Below are 21863 nucleotides of genomic sequence, written 5' to 3' on the forward strand. Positions count from 1 at the left end.
AGACCCAAATTTACTCTTAACTTGCACAGGGCTGGTGTTATCTTCTTTTTATTAAGGTAAAATAATAGTATAGGAAATGGCAGGAGACCAAAATTGCACCTCATAGAAAAATGCTATCACTACCATTGAAATGGCTGATCTCTTTATCTCCAGATTCCCTCTTCTATAATTTAATTTGAGGCCTTTCAAGACTGAAATATATAAATGCATGAGTGAGGCCTCTGCATCTACTACCCAACCCTTTGGACACATACATCAGATTATGAGTGTTAAACATCAGACAACTGAACTCTCATAATTTCTGGTCAAGATTTAACCAAATCTTTGATGGGGAATAGTTATAAAACTACCAGAATGACAGAATATTTCAAATATTAATGTCTTCTATTTTCCTCCATGTAGGAAGGAAATGGAACTACTGCCCATCCTCCACAGTTTCACGCCTTTTCATCTTTGCTCAGGCCATATCCTCTGAGAATGCCCTTCCTCCTAGTCCCACATCTTCAAATCTTACCCTGACTCCCAGGCCCAGCTTAAATGCCACCCCCTCTCCCATAATCAAAGGTTCCCGTAAACAAGGTGCCTTTCCCATAAACAAAGCCTCTTATAATCTCCTGGCTAGAAATCACTCCCCACCCCAATCCCAATCCCCCCAGCTCTCATAGCATCTTTATCTCTCATGGTACAAAGCACAGTTTACATCGTATGAACCATGTCAGATTCTCAGCATGTTGGATTGATCTTTTTCTGATTCATTTTTCTATCACATCGTGGACCCACATAGTGAACCACAAAGAAGTCAGCACTCAAGACATTTTTGGATGTACTCTTTACCTCTTGGTTCCAGCTGCCTCCTACCTCATTTCTGTCAAACACTGATGGTAATAATAAAATATTGAATCCTTCTGCCTGTTGTATATGTTAAAAGTATTTTGTCCTACCTTACTGTGCTGATAGACCTAACAATGTGCTGCACTGGAGGCCTGTGAGATACTGCCTGAAAGCCTTCCATTTGGGTGAACACAAGGCGTCTCCAGACATTTAACCTAGGCATTAAATTAGTAGACACACTAGAGAATAGGTGAGATCACATATCCTCAGGAGAGGAGGGTGGAGAGAACATATGATATCAGGGAAAAAGGCAGGAAATGTTGGACTTGTCTGTTTTCTGCTTGGTGATATTAACATAGGTAAGCAAAAATTTTATCAATATAGTACTAGTTCTCAACATTGGCTGCATCTTGGAATCACCTGGAGAGCTATCAAAAATCCTGAGGCCTGAGACCCACCTCTAGAAAGTCTGATTTAATTGGTCCTCGGGAATGGCCCAGGTATCAGGGTTTTTGAGAGTTCTCCAGGTGATTTTAAAATGCAGCCAGGGCTGAGAATGGCAAAATAAATGATAAAAAAAATTTAAAAAGGAGAGAATAGTTAGGGTGGAAATAGACAAATAGTCATAAAGGAAAAATTTGTCAGTATTGATGGAGCAGTAAGCAAAGATGAGGCCCAGAGCTGAGAACAGGAGAGTCTGGCCCTGTAGTGGGTGTAGTTTTATGATCAAGCCATTTAGCCTGTTGCTCTATTCATGAAAATTGCCCAACTTATTCTCCTTGCTTCCCCAGCAACCTTCTGATCCTAATTTAGCTTTCCATATATGCTTCCTCTAATAGGAAAAAATATGCTGGCTAACCTGAGGTGAGCTCCCTTTTGCCTTGGCAGTTCTAGCTCTCATTGCATATGAATACATCGGCAGTCTGGATTATTTATTGATGCCTTACAAACTTGAAGTTCACAATGGCAATTGTAATCAAGGGTCTTTTCAAAAGCCATTACTGAGCACCAGGTCTGTTTCAGATACAATTATAGTCATTGTGTGGCATAACAGAGATAATATGATAATATTTAATGGATCTTGTCAGGCAGGATTAATGAGTCATATCAGTTACTATAATACAAGGGGGAATGTGGTACATGTTATGGTAAGGGTGTGGTTAAAGTGCTGTGGGAGTAATAGGGGAGAAAAATGACTTCTGACCATGGGAACCATGAAGGTGCTAGCATTCTATTTGAGTTCATGGTATGGGAAAGACTTGGCCAAGAAGAATAGAACAAGGACATTTCAGCTAAAGCGAATGTTGTGATAAAAGACTCAGAGATAGAAAAGCATGGGATGTGATTTAGGAACCCAATACTTCACCTTTAATTGTAATATGTTTGCAGTTAAATACATTCCCTAATTTTAACAACTTGCATAATCATAGTTTAATTATCAAAACCAGAAAATTAATATTTTACTAGTTTTCCCCTTAATGCCTTTGGTCTATTCTAGGATCCAATTCAGGATTTTACATTACATTTAGTTCTATTTCTTTAGTTTCCTCTGATCTGTGACAATTTCCCTTTCCTGCCTTGTTTTTTATGAACTTCACACTTTTGATGGGTACTGGCAAGCTATTTTGTAGAATGTTTCTCGGTTTGGGTTTATCTAATGTTTTCTCATGATTCGATTGAGGTTACATGTTCTTGGCAAGACTACTGCAATGGTAGTATTGTATTCTTCTCAGTACATCATATTAAGGGGTACAGGCTGTATCTTATTACTGATGATGTTAACTTTGATCACTTGGTTAAGATTCTGTCTTGTGGGTTTTTTCACTGTAAAGTTTTTATTTTTTCCCTTTGAAATTGATAAATATCCTGGGTAAGATAGTTTGAGAGTTTTCTATTAATAATAGCCTGTTTCTTTTCAAATCTTCACTCACTGATTTTAGTCTCTTTCAGCGGAAGTTGCCTGCGGCGATTCTTACTCTCTAGTCTTTGCCTAATTGTGATTATATATTTCTCTCATTCTTTCTATATTTACTAATTGGGATTCCCCTGTAAGGAAGAGCTGCTTCTTCTCCTCCATCCATGTATTTTTTCAATTATTTATTTATATTAGTATGAACTCATGGATTTTAAAATATTATATGGGTTATCACCCAGTACCATCACTGTTTATTTTGTTGCTCAAATTGTTCCAACTTTGGCTAATGGGGCTCCTTCAGGTTGGTTCCTGTGTCTTTTTAACATGTCCCTATCCTTTTTTGAGGAGAAGTAAATTCTTGATTATTAATTCCATTTTACAGATGAAGAAACAGGACCCCAGAGAGTGGAGTAATTTTCTGACTGTTACATCCAGGGCAGAACTAAGACTAGGGGTATTGGGATAGCTGCTCCTTTTCTTGGCTTATTCTCAATTATTTTCTGTGTCTTTATCCATCTCTATTTCTACAATACATATACATATTCATAGAAACTATTTGTACACAAATGCAAAATTTTAATCTCATGATACGACAATTTCATTTTCTCTCAATGGAAGACTAGATAGGGCTTTAAATAGTGGAAAATGTAGACTTTGGCATCTTCTGTTCAAATCTTTGTGCATTTCCTTCAGCAGCTTATTTCGTTTCTCTGACCTGTTTTTCTTAAGAGAGTATAACATATATTTTGTTTTTATAGGGATTTGAAATAATGAATGTTGAAAAAGTGACTATCAGAGCTTTTCTCCTAGTAGATTCTCAATAATGAAAGTTATTATAATTGTTCGTTATTTCATTGTTACCCCCCTTTCTGCCCTCCAGCTATTTTCTAGAAGGCAAGCTAGTTTTTACCTCTTGAGTATTGGTGTGCAGCCTTTAGTATGAGGATTCATGCCAAAAGGAAGAAATATGAAAATTCTTTTTTTTTTTTTTTTTTTTGAGACAGAGTCTCGCTTCCTCACCAGGCTGGAGTGCAGTGGTGCAATCTCAGCTCACTGCAACATCTGCCTCCCAGGTTCAAGTAATTCTTCTGCCTCAGGGTCCTGAGTAGCTGTGACTACTGGCATGTGCCACCATGCCCGGCTAATTTTTGTATTTTTAGTAGAGATGGAGTTTCTCCATGCTGGCCAGGATGGTCTCCATCTCCTGGCCTTGTGATCCACCCACCTCAGCCTCCCAAAGTGCTGGGATTACGGGCACGAGCCACAGCGCCTGGCTGCAAATTCTTAAACACTAATAGGCCTGATAGTAACTTTGAGGCAAGTACTTTCCAATCTGATTGTACTGTAAAACAGAACATTTGAAATTTCCTCGTATGTTTCTTGTTTATGCAAAAGTATTTGAATGAACCAAGTAAGTAGGTTGAGTTTTGCAATCTTGAATCTCTAGTGGGTGTCAATAGACTATTACAAGTAAATTTGGCAATGATGTGCAGCCACCAGGCTTACTAGTTCTCAGAGGGTCCTTAGAGAACTTCATATTGGGTGTGTTGTGTCTAGTATTAGAGACAAATCCTTTTCCGTCCTTCACAGCCACTGCTCATAGTCCTGAAACCTGTTTGGGACCACCCCACCCCCCAGAATTGGTCATTTATAGATGAGGAATACCCCTGGAATATTGACATTGTGACACTGATTGGTGATCATCCTTCCCAGTGTGAGCTCAAATCGGGCATCCACACAGTGGGGCTGTCCACACATCAGGACTGTCTTCAGTGGTTTGCATTGCTGGGATTGCTGCTGATTGAAGGAACTAAGCATTGTTTTCAGAGTGGTGGGTCCCATCAGGGCCCTCTGGTTTTCCTGGGCAGCTCCATCTAGGAGTAGGTAGGCCTCCCTGAATTTATCCTGTGTCAATTCTGTGGGTCTAGATTTTGTTCAGTTGGGGAAGGCTGTAAATAATATGAGTGTCTAATGTTTTTATATACCTCAACTGATCCATTTGAGATTTTTATAACTATCAAAATTAAAGTCATTTGGTTTGTTCCATTTACTTTCTTTCTTAAACTATGAAATATTTCGACATTTTAATGAAAAACAATAAAAAATAAGACCACTGATTTTTACCTAAAATTGTTAAATCTAACAATTTTGAAAAGCAAAACTACTTTCGTTTAAAAGAAATGCACTAATGCACTAATAGAAAGCAATCTGCAACCCAGTAGAATTTATGATATTTGGGGTAAGACTTTGGCTATCATATTAATTTATATAAATCTAAATGTTTAAAAATAGAATCACACTAATTTATTTCAAATAGTTTTTATTTTAATAAAAACCCTGTGTTTTACAGATAAAAGCATTATTTCACATTATTATTTCACATCACTTAAGAATAAGTTCTGACGTTTCTTATTCATCTACATTTACCTCAGCAAAAAGAATACTATCTCTAAAAGAATTTGAAAAAAATACTAACTAAACTCAAGATGTTCATTTATATTATTAGAAATGAAAATCATAATACTTCATGGCATGCTTCAGTACCTATTTAGAAGCTGTTTTTTCTTGTTTTGTTTTTAAAAGCATAATGTGGCTTGACATTTCCCCCACATTTTATGCAGTCTCTTAAAGTGCACTTCCAAAATTGTAGGAAAATGTCCTCGGGTTGTACAATATAATGACAAAGGATTTCCTCCCCCATTGCCTTCACCTCCATTTATTGGTATTCTCCTAAGTAATGAAACAGCCTTTCAAAAACATGTTATTGTAAAATGACTCTTATTCAACCCTGCCTTTCCCAAGTACATCTTTTGCCTTTGGAGTTCTTCAAACTATTAAACAAAATGTTTCCACTGACAGGCTAAATATTAAGCACGTGGCCTGTTTATATTATTGCCTAGCATCATGCCTCAAAGTTTGTTCCATGGACCACCTGTCCTAGAGTCACGAAGGATGCTTGTTAAAAATACAGATTCCTTGGGCCTATGTGGATTTACTGAGTCGGAGTTATTGTTGATGATGTCTAGGGATGTGCATTTTAAACAAGCAACTTGGAAGATTCTGATGCATAAAATTTGAGGTCCACTGGAAGGATGCTTATTTAATGGAGATATGGTAGGGTGTGAAGAACAGCATTTTAAGATGTCAATCCAGTGAATTAATAAGGGAAGCTTTTTCATTATTTTATTTTGTTTTATTTTGCAGTGGAGTCTCACTCTGTTGCTCAGTCTTGAGGGCAGTGAGGGGATCTTGGCTCACTGTAACCTCTGCCTCCTAGGTTCAAGCGATCCTCCCACTTCAGCCTCCCAAGTAGCTGGGATTACAGGCGTGTGCCATCATGAACAGCTAATTTTTGTGTTTTTAGTAGAGATGGGGTTTCACCATGTTGGCCAGGCTGGTCTCAAACTCCTCACCTCAAATGATCTGCCTGTCTTGGCCTCCCAAAGTGCTGGGATTACAGGCATGAGCCACTGCACCCAATCTGCATTTACTGAGTTGGAGTTATTGATGATAATGATAGTGATAATGATAATTATGATAATGGGGATATGCATTTTAAACAAGCAACTTGGAAGATTCTGATGCATAATATTTGAGGTCCACTGAAATGATGCTTATTTAATGGAGATATGGTAGGGTATGAAGGAATAGCATTTTAAGTTGTCAATCCAGTGAATTAATAAGGGAAGCTTTTTCAGTTTTTCATTTTAAAATAAAAAGTAGGACAGAATAATTTTTGAAGCTCCTTTTAGCCTTAAACATTGCAGGGATTTTTTTGTTTTTGTTTTAAATTCAGGCTTCTGAGAATGCTTTTCTTTGGTCTTTTAAAGTTGTAAGTGCTTTGATTGCTAATGTTAATACAAGGATTAATTTTTAAAAGCAAATCATTTTGGGATTTAAAATTTGATAATAACAATCAAAGGTGGGGTCGAAAACACTGTATTTGGGTTGTTCTTCATTTCTTTAAAGCCTTGGCATTTCAAAGTCAATCTATCGTTGGCTAACTGGGATGGTGAAAGGAGGAGATACTATTAATCCATCAAATGTTGCAGTTTGGGTTGCAGATTTTGAAAACCTTAGAAGTTAATATCAAATCTTTTATTGCAACCTTCAAGGGATAATCTTAGTGAAGAAAAACATTTTTTTGATAGCTGTATAGACTTAGGGCAATATTAATTTTGGGTCAGTTAAAGTCAATACATTTTCATCAAAGTTATTTTAGCAATAAAAGTCACTATTAAATATTTCTCAAGGACAAAGTTAAGAAAACAGAATATTCTTATAGATGTTATAATATGAATTTCTTAGACCAAGGCATTACATTTCATCAAAAACATTAGCTTTTTTCTTTAAACACAGCTTAGAGAAAGAAAGTAATGCTTTTCATATTGCTGAGTTAAAATCAGACTAAAAACTGTATTTCTTTGTTGTGTCAAATCATAATTTGCTGTGTCTAAATCTTTGAGTGACTTGTCTATCATAATTAAATCCTTAGAAAAATCAGAAGTTTCTGTTTGTTTGTTTGTTTTTTGTATTTTTGAGATTGGGGTTTCATTCTGTTACCAGGCTGGAGTGCAGTGGTGCAGTCATAGCTCACTGTAGCCTCAATCTCCTGGACTCAAATGCTCTTCCCACTCCAGCCTCCCAAGCAACTGAGAATGCAGGCATGGCACCAGGCTGGGCTAATTTAAAAATTATTTTTAGAGATGGGATCTTGCTATGTTGCCCAGGCTGGTTTCAAGTTCCTGGCGTTAAGTGATCATCCCGCCTTAGCCACCTGAGTTACTGGGATTGCAGATGTGAGTGACTGCATCTGGCTGTGTTTATTGAAGAACACAGTAAGTGCAAGACAGATAGTTTTTCTTGAGGATAAACATGTAAAATGGAAATAGGAAGAATAACTTGAGGAGCACAAGACACAGATCTTGGATTAATTTAATCTTTCAGTGTTCCCTCTTCCTGTTGATTTCACATAGCCCTTGCTTAATGCTAACAACAGGTATCTTTCTTCTTTTTAAAGTTCTACCCAGAAGGCAAGGGGGAATTTGGCTATTTCCTTTGGACATTTCACTTTGAGACCTATTATTGAAGGCCCTTTTCTGGTTTTTTCCTTCAATAGTCTAAATATATATTTATTTAATTACAGGAAATCAGGCATTTAATATCAGTGCAGGAAACACACACACAACTTTTACCCATCTCTGTTCTGCATCTCCCCTTCCACTTGAAAGAATGTTAGCAGGTGATTGTCAGACCAACAATAACTGTCACTCAGAGAGCATGCTTCCATATGGCAAGATAACCCGGAAAACATAATTATGCTCATTCACGAAAAAAGAAAGAAATTGATACAAAATGTATAGAATTTAGTATTTCTTTAACACAGTTTAAAAATGACAATAGGATGTGAAAAGCACCATTGCAGTTTGGGGATAAATTCCTGAAAGGAATGCTATTTTAACGCATAAATGTCTCCAAAGTTTAGTGTTACAACTGTTAAAAGAAAAATTTTAGATAAATTTACCAAAGTTTATTTGAGCGCACACACACAGAATTCTTGAATTGGGCAAACCTCAGAATTAGAAGAAGTTCAGAGAGCTCTTTCTGCCCAGCAACCTGAGCAATGAGCTTTTATAGGATGGACACAAAAGCAAAATAGATAAATCATTTGATTAGCTACAGCTAGGCATTTGCCTTATTTGGGCATGGTGTGATGATTTGGCTTCCTGTGATTGGCTGAGACTCAGCTATTTGTTCTGTGTATCAGTTTGTTTACATACTAAATTAGGGTGAAATTTGCTGCACAGGAATGCAAGGTATGGAGGCAGCTTCAGGCCAAATTTAAGTTAATTTAACAATATCTTCCTTTTAGTCAGTCTCTTAAAATTGGACATTGATGCCGCTCTGTCACCATCGTCATGGACTTGTTTGGTCTTGGTATGAAATACATCATTCATGGCATCAGTCTCGTTGAATGATTCCTTATGTTCTTTTTGTGTTTATGTTATTTTAACGTAGTGAAACCATTTGATGTACAACAGATGGCTGTATATGAGCATTTAAGACACTTGAGAGAATATAGCACACCAGGGAGACTATTGAGATGGTTATCAGGAGGAGAATACTAAGAGAGTGAAGTATATTCCTTAACAGAGTCTACCATGAACCAAAATAATTAGAATAAAATCAATCAAAAAATGAGCCAGAAGAGGAATCTACTTGTTTTAACCAAGTAGCTCGTTTGTTGATTTTTTAAAACTGGGTTTCTACCATATCAGACATATTTATGAAAGGGCAGCATGAGGTGTTAGCCATTGCATACACATTTCCCTGTTCAGCCAACAAGTAGTCCAAAGCAGTCTAAAAACAATGTTAGCAAGAGAATTTATAAAGGATTCTGGGCAATGATAGCCTTTGCAATACAGTCAGCTATAGTAGCTAATATTTGAGACAGATTTCTAATGATAACTCTATATATAATTTATGCCAAACCAAGGAAGAACCATTCTACAAAAGATGCCCATTTAGAGCAATTTAAGCCTGCCAGAAAATTCCTCTTTATTATTTTTAGTTTTAAATATGGAACGCTTCATGAATTTGTGTGTGATCCTTGCACAGAGGCCATTCTAATCTCCTCTGTATCGTTCCAATTTTAGTATATGTGCTGCCGAAGCAAGCACAATTTCTTGTTAATCCAGGGCACAAATTAAGAGATATAGACCAATACTCAGTTTCCAGTTGCTTATGAAGTGACAGTGGTACTATTAGAATCTCTAATCCACATTGGTCCCTTATTTTCCACTTGAGACAAGGAGTTGCCCACACATATGGTTGATCATTAAATCCTCCACAGATAAAAATATATCCTGGAGGGGCACAAGAGACAGCTCCTTGTGTGATACGTTGTGTGTTAGAAATCACCAGTTGGGAAGCACTGGTAGTATTTATCCAAGGGTTCATTATTGAATCGTTGTATGGTAAATGACCTTTTACAATTAACGGATTAGGGTTATAAAGTTGTCTACAAACTGTCAAATTTTACCTTTCTTTTGGTTTTCTTAGTTTCTGGCATAATTTAGCTGCAAAACCCTCAATATAGGTTTTTCCTACTCTCAGATTTAAACAAGAGTCTGAATATGTGAATCTGAAAATCTAATCCTATGGAAAGAACCAAACGAGTAATTTTTTTTTTTTTTTTTTTTTTGAGACAGAGTCTCATTCTGTCGGCCAGGCTGGAGTGCAGTGGCATGATCTCGGTTCACTGCAACCTCTGCCTCCTGGACTCAAGCAGTTCTCCTGCCTCAGCCTCCTGAGTAGCTGAGATTACAGGCGTGTGCCACCAGGCCTGGCTAATTTTTGTATTTTTAGTAGAGATGGGGTTTCACCTGTTGGCCATGCTGGTCTTGAACTCCTGATCTCAGGTAGTATGCCTGCCTCTGCCTCCTAAAGTGCTGGGATTACAGGCGTGAGCCACTGTGCCCAGCCCAGATGTGCAATTTGAACAAATAGTCACACTTGGAATATTAATGAAATCTGTTACATGGTGAACTAGAATATCTCTAAGATCATATAGGGATTCAGGTTTAACATGAGATAGTCAACATTCAGTCTAGTTCCCTGCAAAAGCTGTCAATTCTGAAATCTTAATTATCACATGACTAGGGAAAAGCTTCCCTAGTCAGCTTTACCTTGAGATCTCCAGTGGATTTGCTGTCCCAAGAGTCTGGAGGGGCTCTCTTGAGTTGAGATGTAGGGATCCAAGGCTTGAGGCCCTGAAATTTTGCGGTAGTGTGGGTGGTGGGCAAACTTGGTATGGTCCCTTTCAGTGAGTCTCAAGGGCAGTCTTTCTCTGGTGTTGCTTCCAAAAGACCCATTGAGTGGGTTCTAGACCATGAAAGATCTAGTTGTCATCAGCTGGTGGGTCACAAAGGGTTTCTTTTAACTGGTAAAAATATACTTAAGCATGGCTGGGCGCGGTGGGTCACGGCTGTAATCCCAGCACTTTGGGAGGCCGAGATGGGCGGATCACGAGGTCAGGAGATTGAGACCATCCTGGCTAACACGGTAAAACCCCGTCTCTATTAAAAATACAAAAAAATTAGCTGCGCGAGGTGTTGGGCGCCTGTAGTCCCAGCTACTTGGGAGGCTGAGGCAGGAGAATGGCATGAACCCGGGAGGGGGAGCTTGCAGTGAGCCGAGATCCCGCCGCTGTACTCCAGCCTGGGCGACTGAGCAAGACTCCGCCTCAAAAAAAAAAAAAAAAAATATAGGTATAAAACAGAAAAAAATATATATATATATATATATATATATACATTAAAATCTTGTAATATTAAGTCATGTCAGAACTTACGAAAGTGTGAGATTTGTGAGTCTATTATTAGGGCCATGCATCTTCCGGTAACTATTTTATAAGGGGTCAGTCTATGTTTTCCAAGGGGAGTGGAGCTGATTGCCATCAATCAGTAATACCTTTGAACAAGTCAATGCAGTCAATTCAGTTGGCTTTGCCTAATACCATTGTGTTTGTAATAACTTATTTAACTGCTTTATAACTTGTCCAGTGAAATGAGCACCTCTACCACTGGAGGAATATTCTCCAGGAATATTCCATAAAGCAAACACATTTCGTGATAACCTTTTAGCTACTGTTACATCAGCAAACTTCCTGCATGATGGAAAAGCTTCTGTACATCCAGAAAATATTCACTGAAGGTGGGAATTGAGTGATGTCCGTCTGTAAATATTCAAATGATCCAGCAGGTGCTGGAAATGTGTCATCTGGGTATTTTATTGTCTTGTCAAAATTATAGGTTTGACAAACCAGACATTGGTTATAAACCATTTTAGCAGTTTTAGAACAGACAGCCTGCCAGTATTTTTAAAAATAATTGGAATTATTTTATCTGTCCTCTGATGAGTTTAAAGAGTACAGAGCTTTTAATAATTAAAGCTTTAAGGAGTCAGGAAGGACCAAGCAACTGTCCAAGCCCTCCATTAGCCCACACTTAACATTGAATTTATATCCTTTTAAATACCAGTTGGTTTCTCCAATTCAGGCATAAGGCACTGTTTATGAAATAGTTCATTACAGGTAATTTGACCTCTCATGGAGCTCATGGAGTGATCTCATGGATCTCATGGAGCTCACTCAAATTGTATATCTTAACAATTTCAGTACTGGCTGACTTAGTATGAAAAACTGCCAGAGCATTTCCTTGGCAACCAATTAATTCGTGTTCTACTTGATGTGGGGTTAGTGGTTTTATGAACCAATCAATTTATTCATTAGAATTCTGGAAATTCTCATCTAATCTAATTGTATGAACCTAAGGTTATCAGAAACTTATGTTGTCAGAGTTGTTTCCATGAATCCCCTCAAAGGTGAAAAATTTAGGTTTATAGTTGTTTTCCATAGCTTTCAGGAAGGTACCAAAGTAAAACAATTAGCTGTCTGTGGATGACAAGACTTTAAATGATAATGGTTAAATGTCTGGTGAAAAATTAATTATAATGCAATTGACAAGAAAATTTTGTTTCCTTTTCTATATATACAGTATTTTAAAATAATTAAAATTATGAGTGATAGTAATATATCAAGACTATCAGGTTTCTGGGAATTTCATATAATTTCTGGAAAACATATTAATAACATACTCATGCAATATAACTTAAAGATGGTTCAGCAACACTTATTATTTGACAGTGTTTCCCATACAATTTAACACATCTCTCTTTTTTATAAGAAGAGAGGAAAAAATTCCTTTGAGAAATTCCAGAGGTCAGTTGGGAAACTTCCAAAGTTAGTTTGAGGTCAAAAGGCCTTAATTTAATGTTTGATTTTGAGAAGTTGTTAAAAAATGTCGAAAGGTTTAAAATACTTAATTAAAATAGGATCATAGGTCACTGGGAACAATAGTCATTTAACCTTAGCTTTTTAAATGGAACTGCTTTGCTTTTCTGAGAAGCGTTTTATTTCTCCTTCACTTATGAAGCTTTGTTTGATGGGATATGAAATTCTTGGTTGAAATTTCTTTTATTTAAGAATGCTGAAAATAGTACCCCAATTTCTTCTGGCTTGTGAGGTTTCTGCTGAGTGGTTTGCTGCTAGCCTGATGGATTTCCCTCTGTGCATGAATTGACTTTTCTCTCTTTAAGATTTTTTTTTTTACCTTGACCTTGGTGAATCTGATGACTATGTGCCTTGGGGATGGTTGATTTATATGATGTCTAGCCAAGGTTCTCTGTATTTATTGGTTTTGCATGTCATCCTCTCTAGCAAGATTAGGGAAATTTTCATGGACTATATCCTCAAATATATTTTCTGAGTTGTTTATTCTCTCTCTCTCAGGAATACCATTGAGTCATAGATTTGGTCTCTTTACATAATCCTATATTTCTCAGAAGTTTTATTCATTTTTAAAAATTATTTTTCTTTTTGTTTAACTGAGTTGACTTGAAGAACTGGCCTTTGAGCTCTGAGATTCTTTCCTCAGCTTCAATCCTTCTGTTAATACTTTTGATTATATTATGAAATTCTTATAGTGAATTTTTCAGCTGTAGAAGCTCAATTTGGTTCTTTCTTATAATGGCTATTTCATCTTTCAGCTCTTAGATCATTTTACTAGATTCCTTGGAATCCTTGGGTTGGGTTTCAACTTTCTCCTGAATATTCATGAGATTCCTTGTCATCCAGATTCCACATTCTATGTCTGTCATTTCAGTCATTTTTGATTGGTTAAAAACCATTGCTGAGGAGATAGTGGACTTGTTTGGAGGTAAGGGTACACTCTGGCTTTTTGCATTGCCAGAACTCTTGTGTTGGTTCTTTCTCATCTGAGAAGGTTGCTGTTCCTTTAATTGTGGTATAAATTGAGTATAGTTAGTTGGCTTCATTTCTGGATGTTTTCAGAGGGCTAAAGCTCTATGCAGGTTCTTTATTTGGGCTGAATTCTTACCCTTAGTCTTACAGGGGGTTATATTAGCAAAGTATTTTTGTTGTTGTAGTTTGGGCTGCAATCCAGTAGATGATGCTTAAGAGTATTTGCTGGTAGAGGCTCTTACTCAGCTGCATGGCTCCTTTGTATTTCCTGCCACTTGCAAGCTTGCTCTGTGGTGCAGTGGCAAGAGAGGTGACACCTTCACCGAGTTTACTCCTGGACCTTGGGGGAACTCCCTTCAATCACTGGCACTGTACCTGCATTTCTTCTGTTAGGGGTTTAGGCTACAGGGTTCCCTCAGTCAGAGGCTGCAGTAGGGAGATAGACCACACCTCTTCAGTCTGGCTCTGTGGAGTGATGCATGCCTATTCCTGCTGCAGCCCATGAACCCCAGTGACTCACCCCTCTTAGTGCTCTGAGAGGGTGGGCTCCATTCCCACTCGAGTGCCTTAGGACTCCCAGGCTATGCACTGCAGACCTGGGTGGAGATCAGGCTTTTTGTTCTGTCTCCACCTTGGGGGCAGCAGGGGTGGGGACTACAATGGCAGCAATGGCATACAGCCTGCCAGTTACCTCAGGGGGTGCCACCCCAAAGAAATGCATAGCCATGGCTAATTTGAGTGATCAGCCAGGGATGGGGCAGCTGTGCTGTGGGCCCAGGCTTGGGGGGTGCTCTGCCTAGGGAAGACCAAAGAAGATAGTTTGGCCTCCTCTCCATAGGATAGCTGTGGTGTGCTGTAGGCCTACAACAACAATCAGGCTGTTTGTTCCCTTTCTAGCCTCGGTGGTGGGACTGATGAGTGGGTACTATGGTGGTGTCAATGACAGAGGGCCTGTCAGTTGTCTCTGGAAGCTCCACCCCAGAGAAATGAAGAACCACCACTAACTGAAGTGATCAGGTGGGAGTGAGGCAGCTGCTCTGGGGGCCTAAGCTGGAAGGCCCTGCCCAATCAGGAGCAGCAAAGTCAGAGATCTGCATGGAAAACAGTCTGGCCACCTTACTGTATAGCAGCTGTGGCATGCTGGAGGCCAATGATAGTTCTTAGCTTCTTTACTCTGTCCCCAGCCTGAGGACAGCAGGGGCAGGGGCTGCAGCAGTGGCAATTGCAGCAGGCTTGTTAGTTGGCTCTGGGAGGTCCATCCCAGAGGAAAGAAAAGTGATGACCAGCTGGAATGTTCAGGTTGGGGTGGGGTGGCTGTGCTGGGGGCCCAGGCCATTGGACCTTCCATGATGAGGTACAATGTGCAGTTCATCCTCTCCTCAGCACCATGCATGTGGTCCCTATCCTAGAGGTGCACTAGAGAGCCTCAGCTCCTTTGTTGGTAGGGCTATGGCAGCTGGCACCAGCATGCTCGGGAATCCAGGGCTCATGGAGCTCAGTGTGGGCTTGAGTGGTAGCTCTGCACAGAGTCTGCAAAGCTCTCTGTGTCGATCTGGAAGCCCAGGGGAGCTGGGGGCCTCTCCTGTGCCCAAGATTACAAAGCTTATGCAGATGTGTGGTCCCTGGGGACTCTCACTCATCCTTTCCTCAGAGCTGGGAGCCTCCTCTGGCTCTGCACCAATCCTGGGTGGGCAGCTGTCCTGCCTTGCTTTTCTTTGCTTTCTGTGGGGTCGCTGTTGCTTCCTTGATGAATCAAAACATGGCCTCCTATATGATCCACTTGAAGAACTAGTGTTTACTTGCCACTCTGCCTCTTCTCCATGACAGCAGCATGCACTAACTGCTTCTAGTCAGCCATCTTGGCAAGTCAGCCATCATGGCATTCCTTTTACTGACTTTCTTAATTATCTTGACAAAACACAGAATATTTCCTTGGCCAATTACCTAAAAGGTAAAAACAAAGCAAACAAACAAAAAGTCTTTTCACAATTTCCTATTAAAAGTAGACCAATACCTGAAGAAAAAGTTGTTTTAACATAGGAGATGAAATTCTAATTTCCCTTCATAGTGTTTTTGATATTAATGCTTAATTTTTAGAAAAATGTACAAATAGCACATCTAATCTTAGCTGGCTGAATCACATATAACATTTCTTTCCCAAGGTTCCTCTTCTACAGTCTTTTTGTATTAGTCCATTCTCAATGAAGAAATAGCCAAGAATGGGTAATTTATAAAGGAAAGAAGTTTAATTGACTCACAGTTCCTCATGGCTGGGGAGGCCTCAGGAAACTTATAATCATGTTGGAAGGCAAAGGAGAAGCAGGCACTTCTTCACAGGGCAGCAGGACGGAGTGAGTGCAAGCAGGGGAAATGCTAGATGCTTATAAAACCATCAGATCTTGTGAGACTCGCTCACTATCATGAGAACAGCATGGGGGAAACCACTCCCATGATTTATCTCCACCGGGTCCCACCCTTGACATGTAGGGATTATGGGGATTACAATTCAAGATGAGATTTTAGGTGGGGACACAGCTAAACCATATCACTTTCTAATATCCAGTCAGTTTTTTTCTCCCCCTATACTTCTTTCTCGTTTTGGATCAATCATTCTACTTTAGAACAAAAATTTTTCTCCTTTTGTTTTAACAGAGCAATACACATCCTCATAACTTATGCTTTTCCTTACCAAGAGCACATCTTACCTATATTGTATACTTGCATGTAAAATAGTTTTCCTTATTATTTCTAGTAATTTTAGTTACGTATTTTAATTAGAATTCTTAGCCCTTTATGACCTCAATTTCTAGTGAACACTAGGAAGAAAGCAAGTGTGAATATCATACCAGCAGTCTATAGATTGGAAAATCTGTGGATTATAATTCTAGGAGCATGTACTGTTTTATAATATTTTTTTTTCAATGTGGCACAGAACATTTATTAACAGTCCCAACTGTCTTTAGTCTCTCTGTGGTAAGAAATGGTAGAGGAAGCAAATTTTTATTTCTATCTTGTTAGGGCTTTTTTCCCCCCATCCTTCGTAAGAATATTAAAAGTTTCTAGTATAGCAAGGACATTTTTCACATTTTCTATCTTACCTCTATTTAACACTTACTTTTAATAATTATACTTGACATGCTCATAAAGATGAGATATTAAATAGCTAGCCATCACCTTAAGTTATTTTTCTTGCTGACAAGTTATGTCACATAGAGATAGCATGAAGTTATTTTACTAAATAAACCTAGGGAAGAAGAGTTGTGCATCTGTATTATACTAAATGTCGACAACTCTGAAGGTATGCCTGCGTTAATCAAGCCAATATACTTTTATTAGCTACTATTTACCAAATATTATCCAAGATTATGTAAACATGAAAAATATTTTAGGTTTGTTTCTAAGGGTTTAAGGAATACCTATTTTATGTAAGAACTTATTTTTCTTTAAGCCAATTAAATAATTCTCTTTTACAATTTAATTTTGGCAATACCATAAGGAAAAAGAAATATATTACACATTCATAACATACATGTTGACATATATAAATATAAACATAAAAACAAATCTTGTAGTATTCATTTAAAAATTTTAGCCTGGTACCAAGTACAGTAACACAAAGCTCCCTAATATGTTAAAGGATATCTGGAAGTGAATTTTTTCTGGCCCATGAGACAAGATTACGTACCCAGATGGCTAAAGCTTTTGACTGATATTTGTAGAAAAGACTTAGGATTTTTTCGATTCACCTTCTCTAAGAAATCTTTTAAAGAGGAAATCTTTGATTGATTTAATATCTTAGATGTTTAATACTTCTGTGTATCAATTAAAGAATGTGTCCCATTGCTTTTGTGGTATGTTGGATCCTTTCTTCTCTAATGTGCCTCACAAGCGATCAATTTTATCTTGGTTAACTGTTCACTTTGGCCACTGTAATTCCTTCTTGTCCTTAGTGAGGTTAACAGGTTTAAATAAAATGCACAGGTTCTAGGGCCATAATTTTTGTACATAGAGAAAATTGTGCTTATTTTTGGTGTTTTTAAAGCGATAAACATTGGGTTGATATAAGAAGCTAGCAGGCAGCTTCACTGATATTTCTTTAAGGCAAGTTTTTCTTTTCCTTTTTCTTTATCATTGTCTTCATCTTCTCTCTCCTTTCACTCCTCCTCTGAAGGTATTCCGGAAGAAGATGGAAACATGTAGGCAATAGTCTTTCCGCCACTGGAGATGTTTGATCGTATTCAGATAAACTAAATGAGATATACCAGAATCCTCGCATATTCAAGTCCTGCAGTTGGCCCTGCAGAACCTTCATATATACAAAAGCCCTTCATATATGCAGATTTCCATTCCTGCAAATACTGTATTTTCAATATGTGTTTGGTTGAAAAATACCAGCTTAGAAGCTGATATTATAAGCTTGTAAACTGACATTTTAAGCAGACCTATGCAGTTCAAACCCATGTTATTCAAGGGTCAACTGTATATTTACAGGTCACCTTTCATCTGAAGGACTTTCATGTCTGCTACATAGGATGTTATAATGATCTATTGTCAAAAATGTTCTTTGCAACTTACAGAAAAGTGAGAGTACAGCTTGTGTGGCTCATCAGAATTCTGATAAACTCTAGGATTAAAAAGAGAGAAGAAATAAAGGCAGGGTTGAAAAATGAGAAAGAAATGATAGTCTTTTAGACAAGGAGTTAAGTATTCAATTCGCCATATTTTTGAATTCTACCAAACTTTGGAACACTCTCCTTGGCCCAGAAAATCTATCAGGAAACCGTACTTGAGCTAGGCTGCAAGTGAATGTTTGCTATACTTTCGATTTGTTATGGTCGTGTGTAGGAGAGAAAATGCTAAGCAAATATTTGCACATTGCACTGTAAGGAAATAAAAAATGCATTATAACTGAATCAGTTGACCTCATGTTGTTTCATTAGAAGTAATTTCTTTGGATTGTCTCTTTGCCTATAAATGTTCTTCCTTTGCATCTTAACAATAACTCTGTCATGAGTAGTCTGTGACTAGCTTTATTTTTTCCACTTTTGCTCCCCATGAACATGGTAAGTACCTCTCCCACTCTTTATGGGGCCTGCGTTTTACATCCTGCAAAGACCAGTTACATTTAATCCATCCTTTTCTTTAGAGGAACATTTCTCAAATTATCTCTAATTTTTCGGTGTTTTACAGTAAAATGGATCAGGTCTAAGGGTTCTCTAAGAGAATTTAGCATTTGACATTTTTATTTTTATAGCAATTGAAATACATCAATAAAACATATTCAGAAAGGACATTATATCAGACACTGCCGGCCTATTTTAGATTTTGTCATTTTGATCATAGTTAGTTTTTGATTTTAATATATTAGCTGAAAAAATATGAAAGATTATGCTCTTCATTTCAGGGCCGAGATCTGGACTATAAAATTCAGGAATATAAAGAAGCTGGAAAAATCTTTCCAGATAACCAAATAATAGACTGGTTTATCCAACTGCTGCTGGGAGTTGACTACATGCATGAGAGGTATGTTCATTTGCTACTGGGAATATAATATATTTTTCACAGTCATGTCTGAACTTGGAAAGTGAATTTTTTTTCTATAATTGAAAGAAAACAAGTTCAAAAAATATATGATTGTAATTAAACATCTATAATATGTTTTTCCTTGAGAAAACTGTTGAATGATTATATCTAGAGGATTTATTTGCATAGTTTTTTGTTGCTTTTGTAAAACTCAAGTTGGCCTTGAATATAAGACAGAAATTTGTGTTAAACACATTTCATTATATCTGATCATCTCCTATGAATTATAGGAAGTTCTCAGATACCTTTGGCATCCTATGAATTTATTGTATCTTACAGCAGGCTTGAATGGTGAATATCTTAGTATGCCGCAAATGAATCGTGTAGTCACCTTGGAATGTGTCAGTGCACACTTAGCTAGGTTCACATCCCAAAAGAGCTCAGTAATTGAGACAGAATGTGTCCTTTAGCCTCAGAGAGATAAGTATTCAGATAGAAAGTCAGTTTTGATGTGAAGTATCTGATAATGAAGGTCAATTATTTCGATTATCTACGATTTACATTTACGATCTCTGCCTCAAAAATGTATTTTAAAATTTTAATGAATTTTTATAGGTCAAAAGTAAGAAGTTTTAGAAGTTAAATGTTTTAGAGACCCAAAAATGATATGAACACGTTTGAAAAGATGAACATACATAGACAAAAAAGAAGTGGATACTCTGAGGTGTATATGGTAGCTTTCATCTTGGGAGTGGGCATTAACACACGGTACCATTCTTCTTGAATGAAAGGGGTAATTTATAAGGCACACAAAGGTCTAGCTATCCATGGATGTCAGATTGCTTAAATGTGTCATCTGTACTTTCTGACAGCATAAAAAGTAATCGGATTATTCTGTAAGTTGCCATGTATCTCCTAAAACACATGCTTGTTGATACAGATAGCTACTGATTTATTGACACCTTATAACAATCTGTTGGATGATGTCAAACTATCTTTAAGAAATCTTTTATTGAAAGATTATTTGACTTAAAAGAATCAAATAATCTTTTAATAAGGTACCCAAAGCTACTGACTATAAAACGTCTGTGTACATACATTTATATTGGTGTTTCTTTTATTTTCTTTACTATTTCTTAGCATATTGTTAGGTTACACACAAGAAAAACAACTAAAAAAAAAACACATATTAAGATGCTAACTATTGTATTCTATGCACAAAATACAAAACTGGAATCTGGTTGATTTAAGAACCCAAATAGTTTTGATACCTTTAAGACTGCTCAGTAATAGTTCAAATAAAGAGTTTAAAACAACCCTTCAAACAAAGGCTTATAATTTTTAAATCCTTTAATATTCAAAGAAAGTCATTAAATGAGACTAAATATTTGGATATTTGTGAATCCTTGGATCTGAAATACAATCCTTTGTGATTCAGGTAACAAGTGATGGTGCTTGTTAGTCACTGTGTTATTATAACCAATTATTGTAAAGTTTTTGTGTACAGAGAAATTACAGTTTCATATTTCAGTTCATTAATTCCCTCATTAGATAGTGATAAATTAAAAATAAGTGTCAACCTCAAAGAGCTGTCAGTAAGCGAGCAGACATAAAACATGTACTCTTATAACTATAAGCCATGTACCATGGTGGATGTACACGATTAAGTGTCTCCACTATTCACTAGATTTGTGACCTTGAGCAAGCTGGTCATGAGAGCAAGCTCTCCTCTCTGAACCTGTTTCCTCATCTATTAGGTTGGTGCAAAAGTAATTGTGGTTTTTGCCATTACTTTTAATGACAAAAGCCACGAATGTTTTTGCACCTACCTAATATAAAGTAAGGATAATAATAGGACTCTCCTTGCTTACATTATAGGGTAGAAAATATGCGTTGAGATATTATACAGTTTAAAAATTTGCAAAATGTTAAGCTCTGTGTAATGTCATTATAATTTAATATAGAAATGAGAGCACAGACATCAAAAGCGGTTTTAAAAACGATGACAGTAAAAGTGTTAGTAAGCATATGGTGCACCTGGAATTCTTTTATATTGTTAATGGGTATACATTGATATAAACACTTTTGAGAAATGTTTGGCAATACTTCCTAAGCCAAACATACAAATACCTATGACCCAGTAATTCTATTCCTAAGGGTAGAAGTGAGTGCTGATGTCCAACAAAAGATATACAAAAATGTCCATAGAAGCCTTTTTTGTAATTGCAAAAACACTAAAAAATATTCATCTACAGTGGAGTGGTTACATGAGTGTGGTATGGCCCTATAATGGACTTTCAAAATTACTATTCTATAATTTTAAAACAATAGACAATTGATAATAAGCATGACCTGGGTGAATCTCAGAGATCAGATGTAGGATGAAAGAAGCCAGGTGCAAAAGAGTCCATACTGTATGACTACATTTATATGAAGTTCAAAAGTAGGCAAAACTAATCTAAGGTAAGTCAGAATAGAGATTATACTTGCAAAATGGTTTTGCCTGGAAGGGGCACAAAGAAAGCTTCTGGGATGTTAGAAATGTTCTATATATTAATCTGGGTGGAGGATTACAAGAGTGGTACATATGTTGATATATATGTAAAAAAACATCAAATTTAAGATTTTTGCATTTTAATGTAAGTGAAACTGTAGTTTAAAACAAGTGATAAAAGTGCCAAGAAGAGTGCAATTTAAGTGTTACAGGAGATCAGAAGAGAGATAATGTTTTCATTTGGGGAATCAATGGAGGCTTCTTCTTGGAAGAAGTAG

General features: G+C 37.2%; 1 protein-coding gene and 1 non-coding gene across 4 annotated transcripts in view; one reads left to right on the top strand and one right to left on the bottom strand.

Moving 5' to 3' along the window:
* NEK11 (NIMA related kinase 11) overlaps positions 1-21863 on the top strand; it is a 237763-nt gene that overhangs the window by 54821 nt on the left and 161079 nt on the right. For all 3 annotated transcript variants that reach the window (XM_026454179.1, XM_023207420.1, XM_026454180.1), the window contains one exon: positions 18973-19091. In XM_026454179.1, coding sequence (XP_026309964.1) covers positions 18973-19091 — 119 coding nt within the window. The remainder of the gene's footprint in view (positions 1-18972; positions 19092-21863) is intronic.
* LOC111539546 lies at positions 9320-9426 on the bottom strand. Its single transcript, XR_002730712.1, has one exon. It is a non-coding gene; the product is annotated as a U6 spliceosomal RNA (small nuclear RNA).

This window comes from Piliocolobus tephrosceles, chromosome 2 (genome assembly GCF_002776525.5).
Source record: "Piliocolobus tephrosceles isolate RC106 chromosome 2, ASM277652v3, whole genome shotgun sequence".
NCBI classification, from domain to species: Eukaryota; Metazoa; Chordata; class Mammalia; order Primates; family Cercopithecidae; genus Piliocolobus; species Piliocolobus tephrosceles.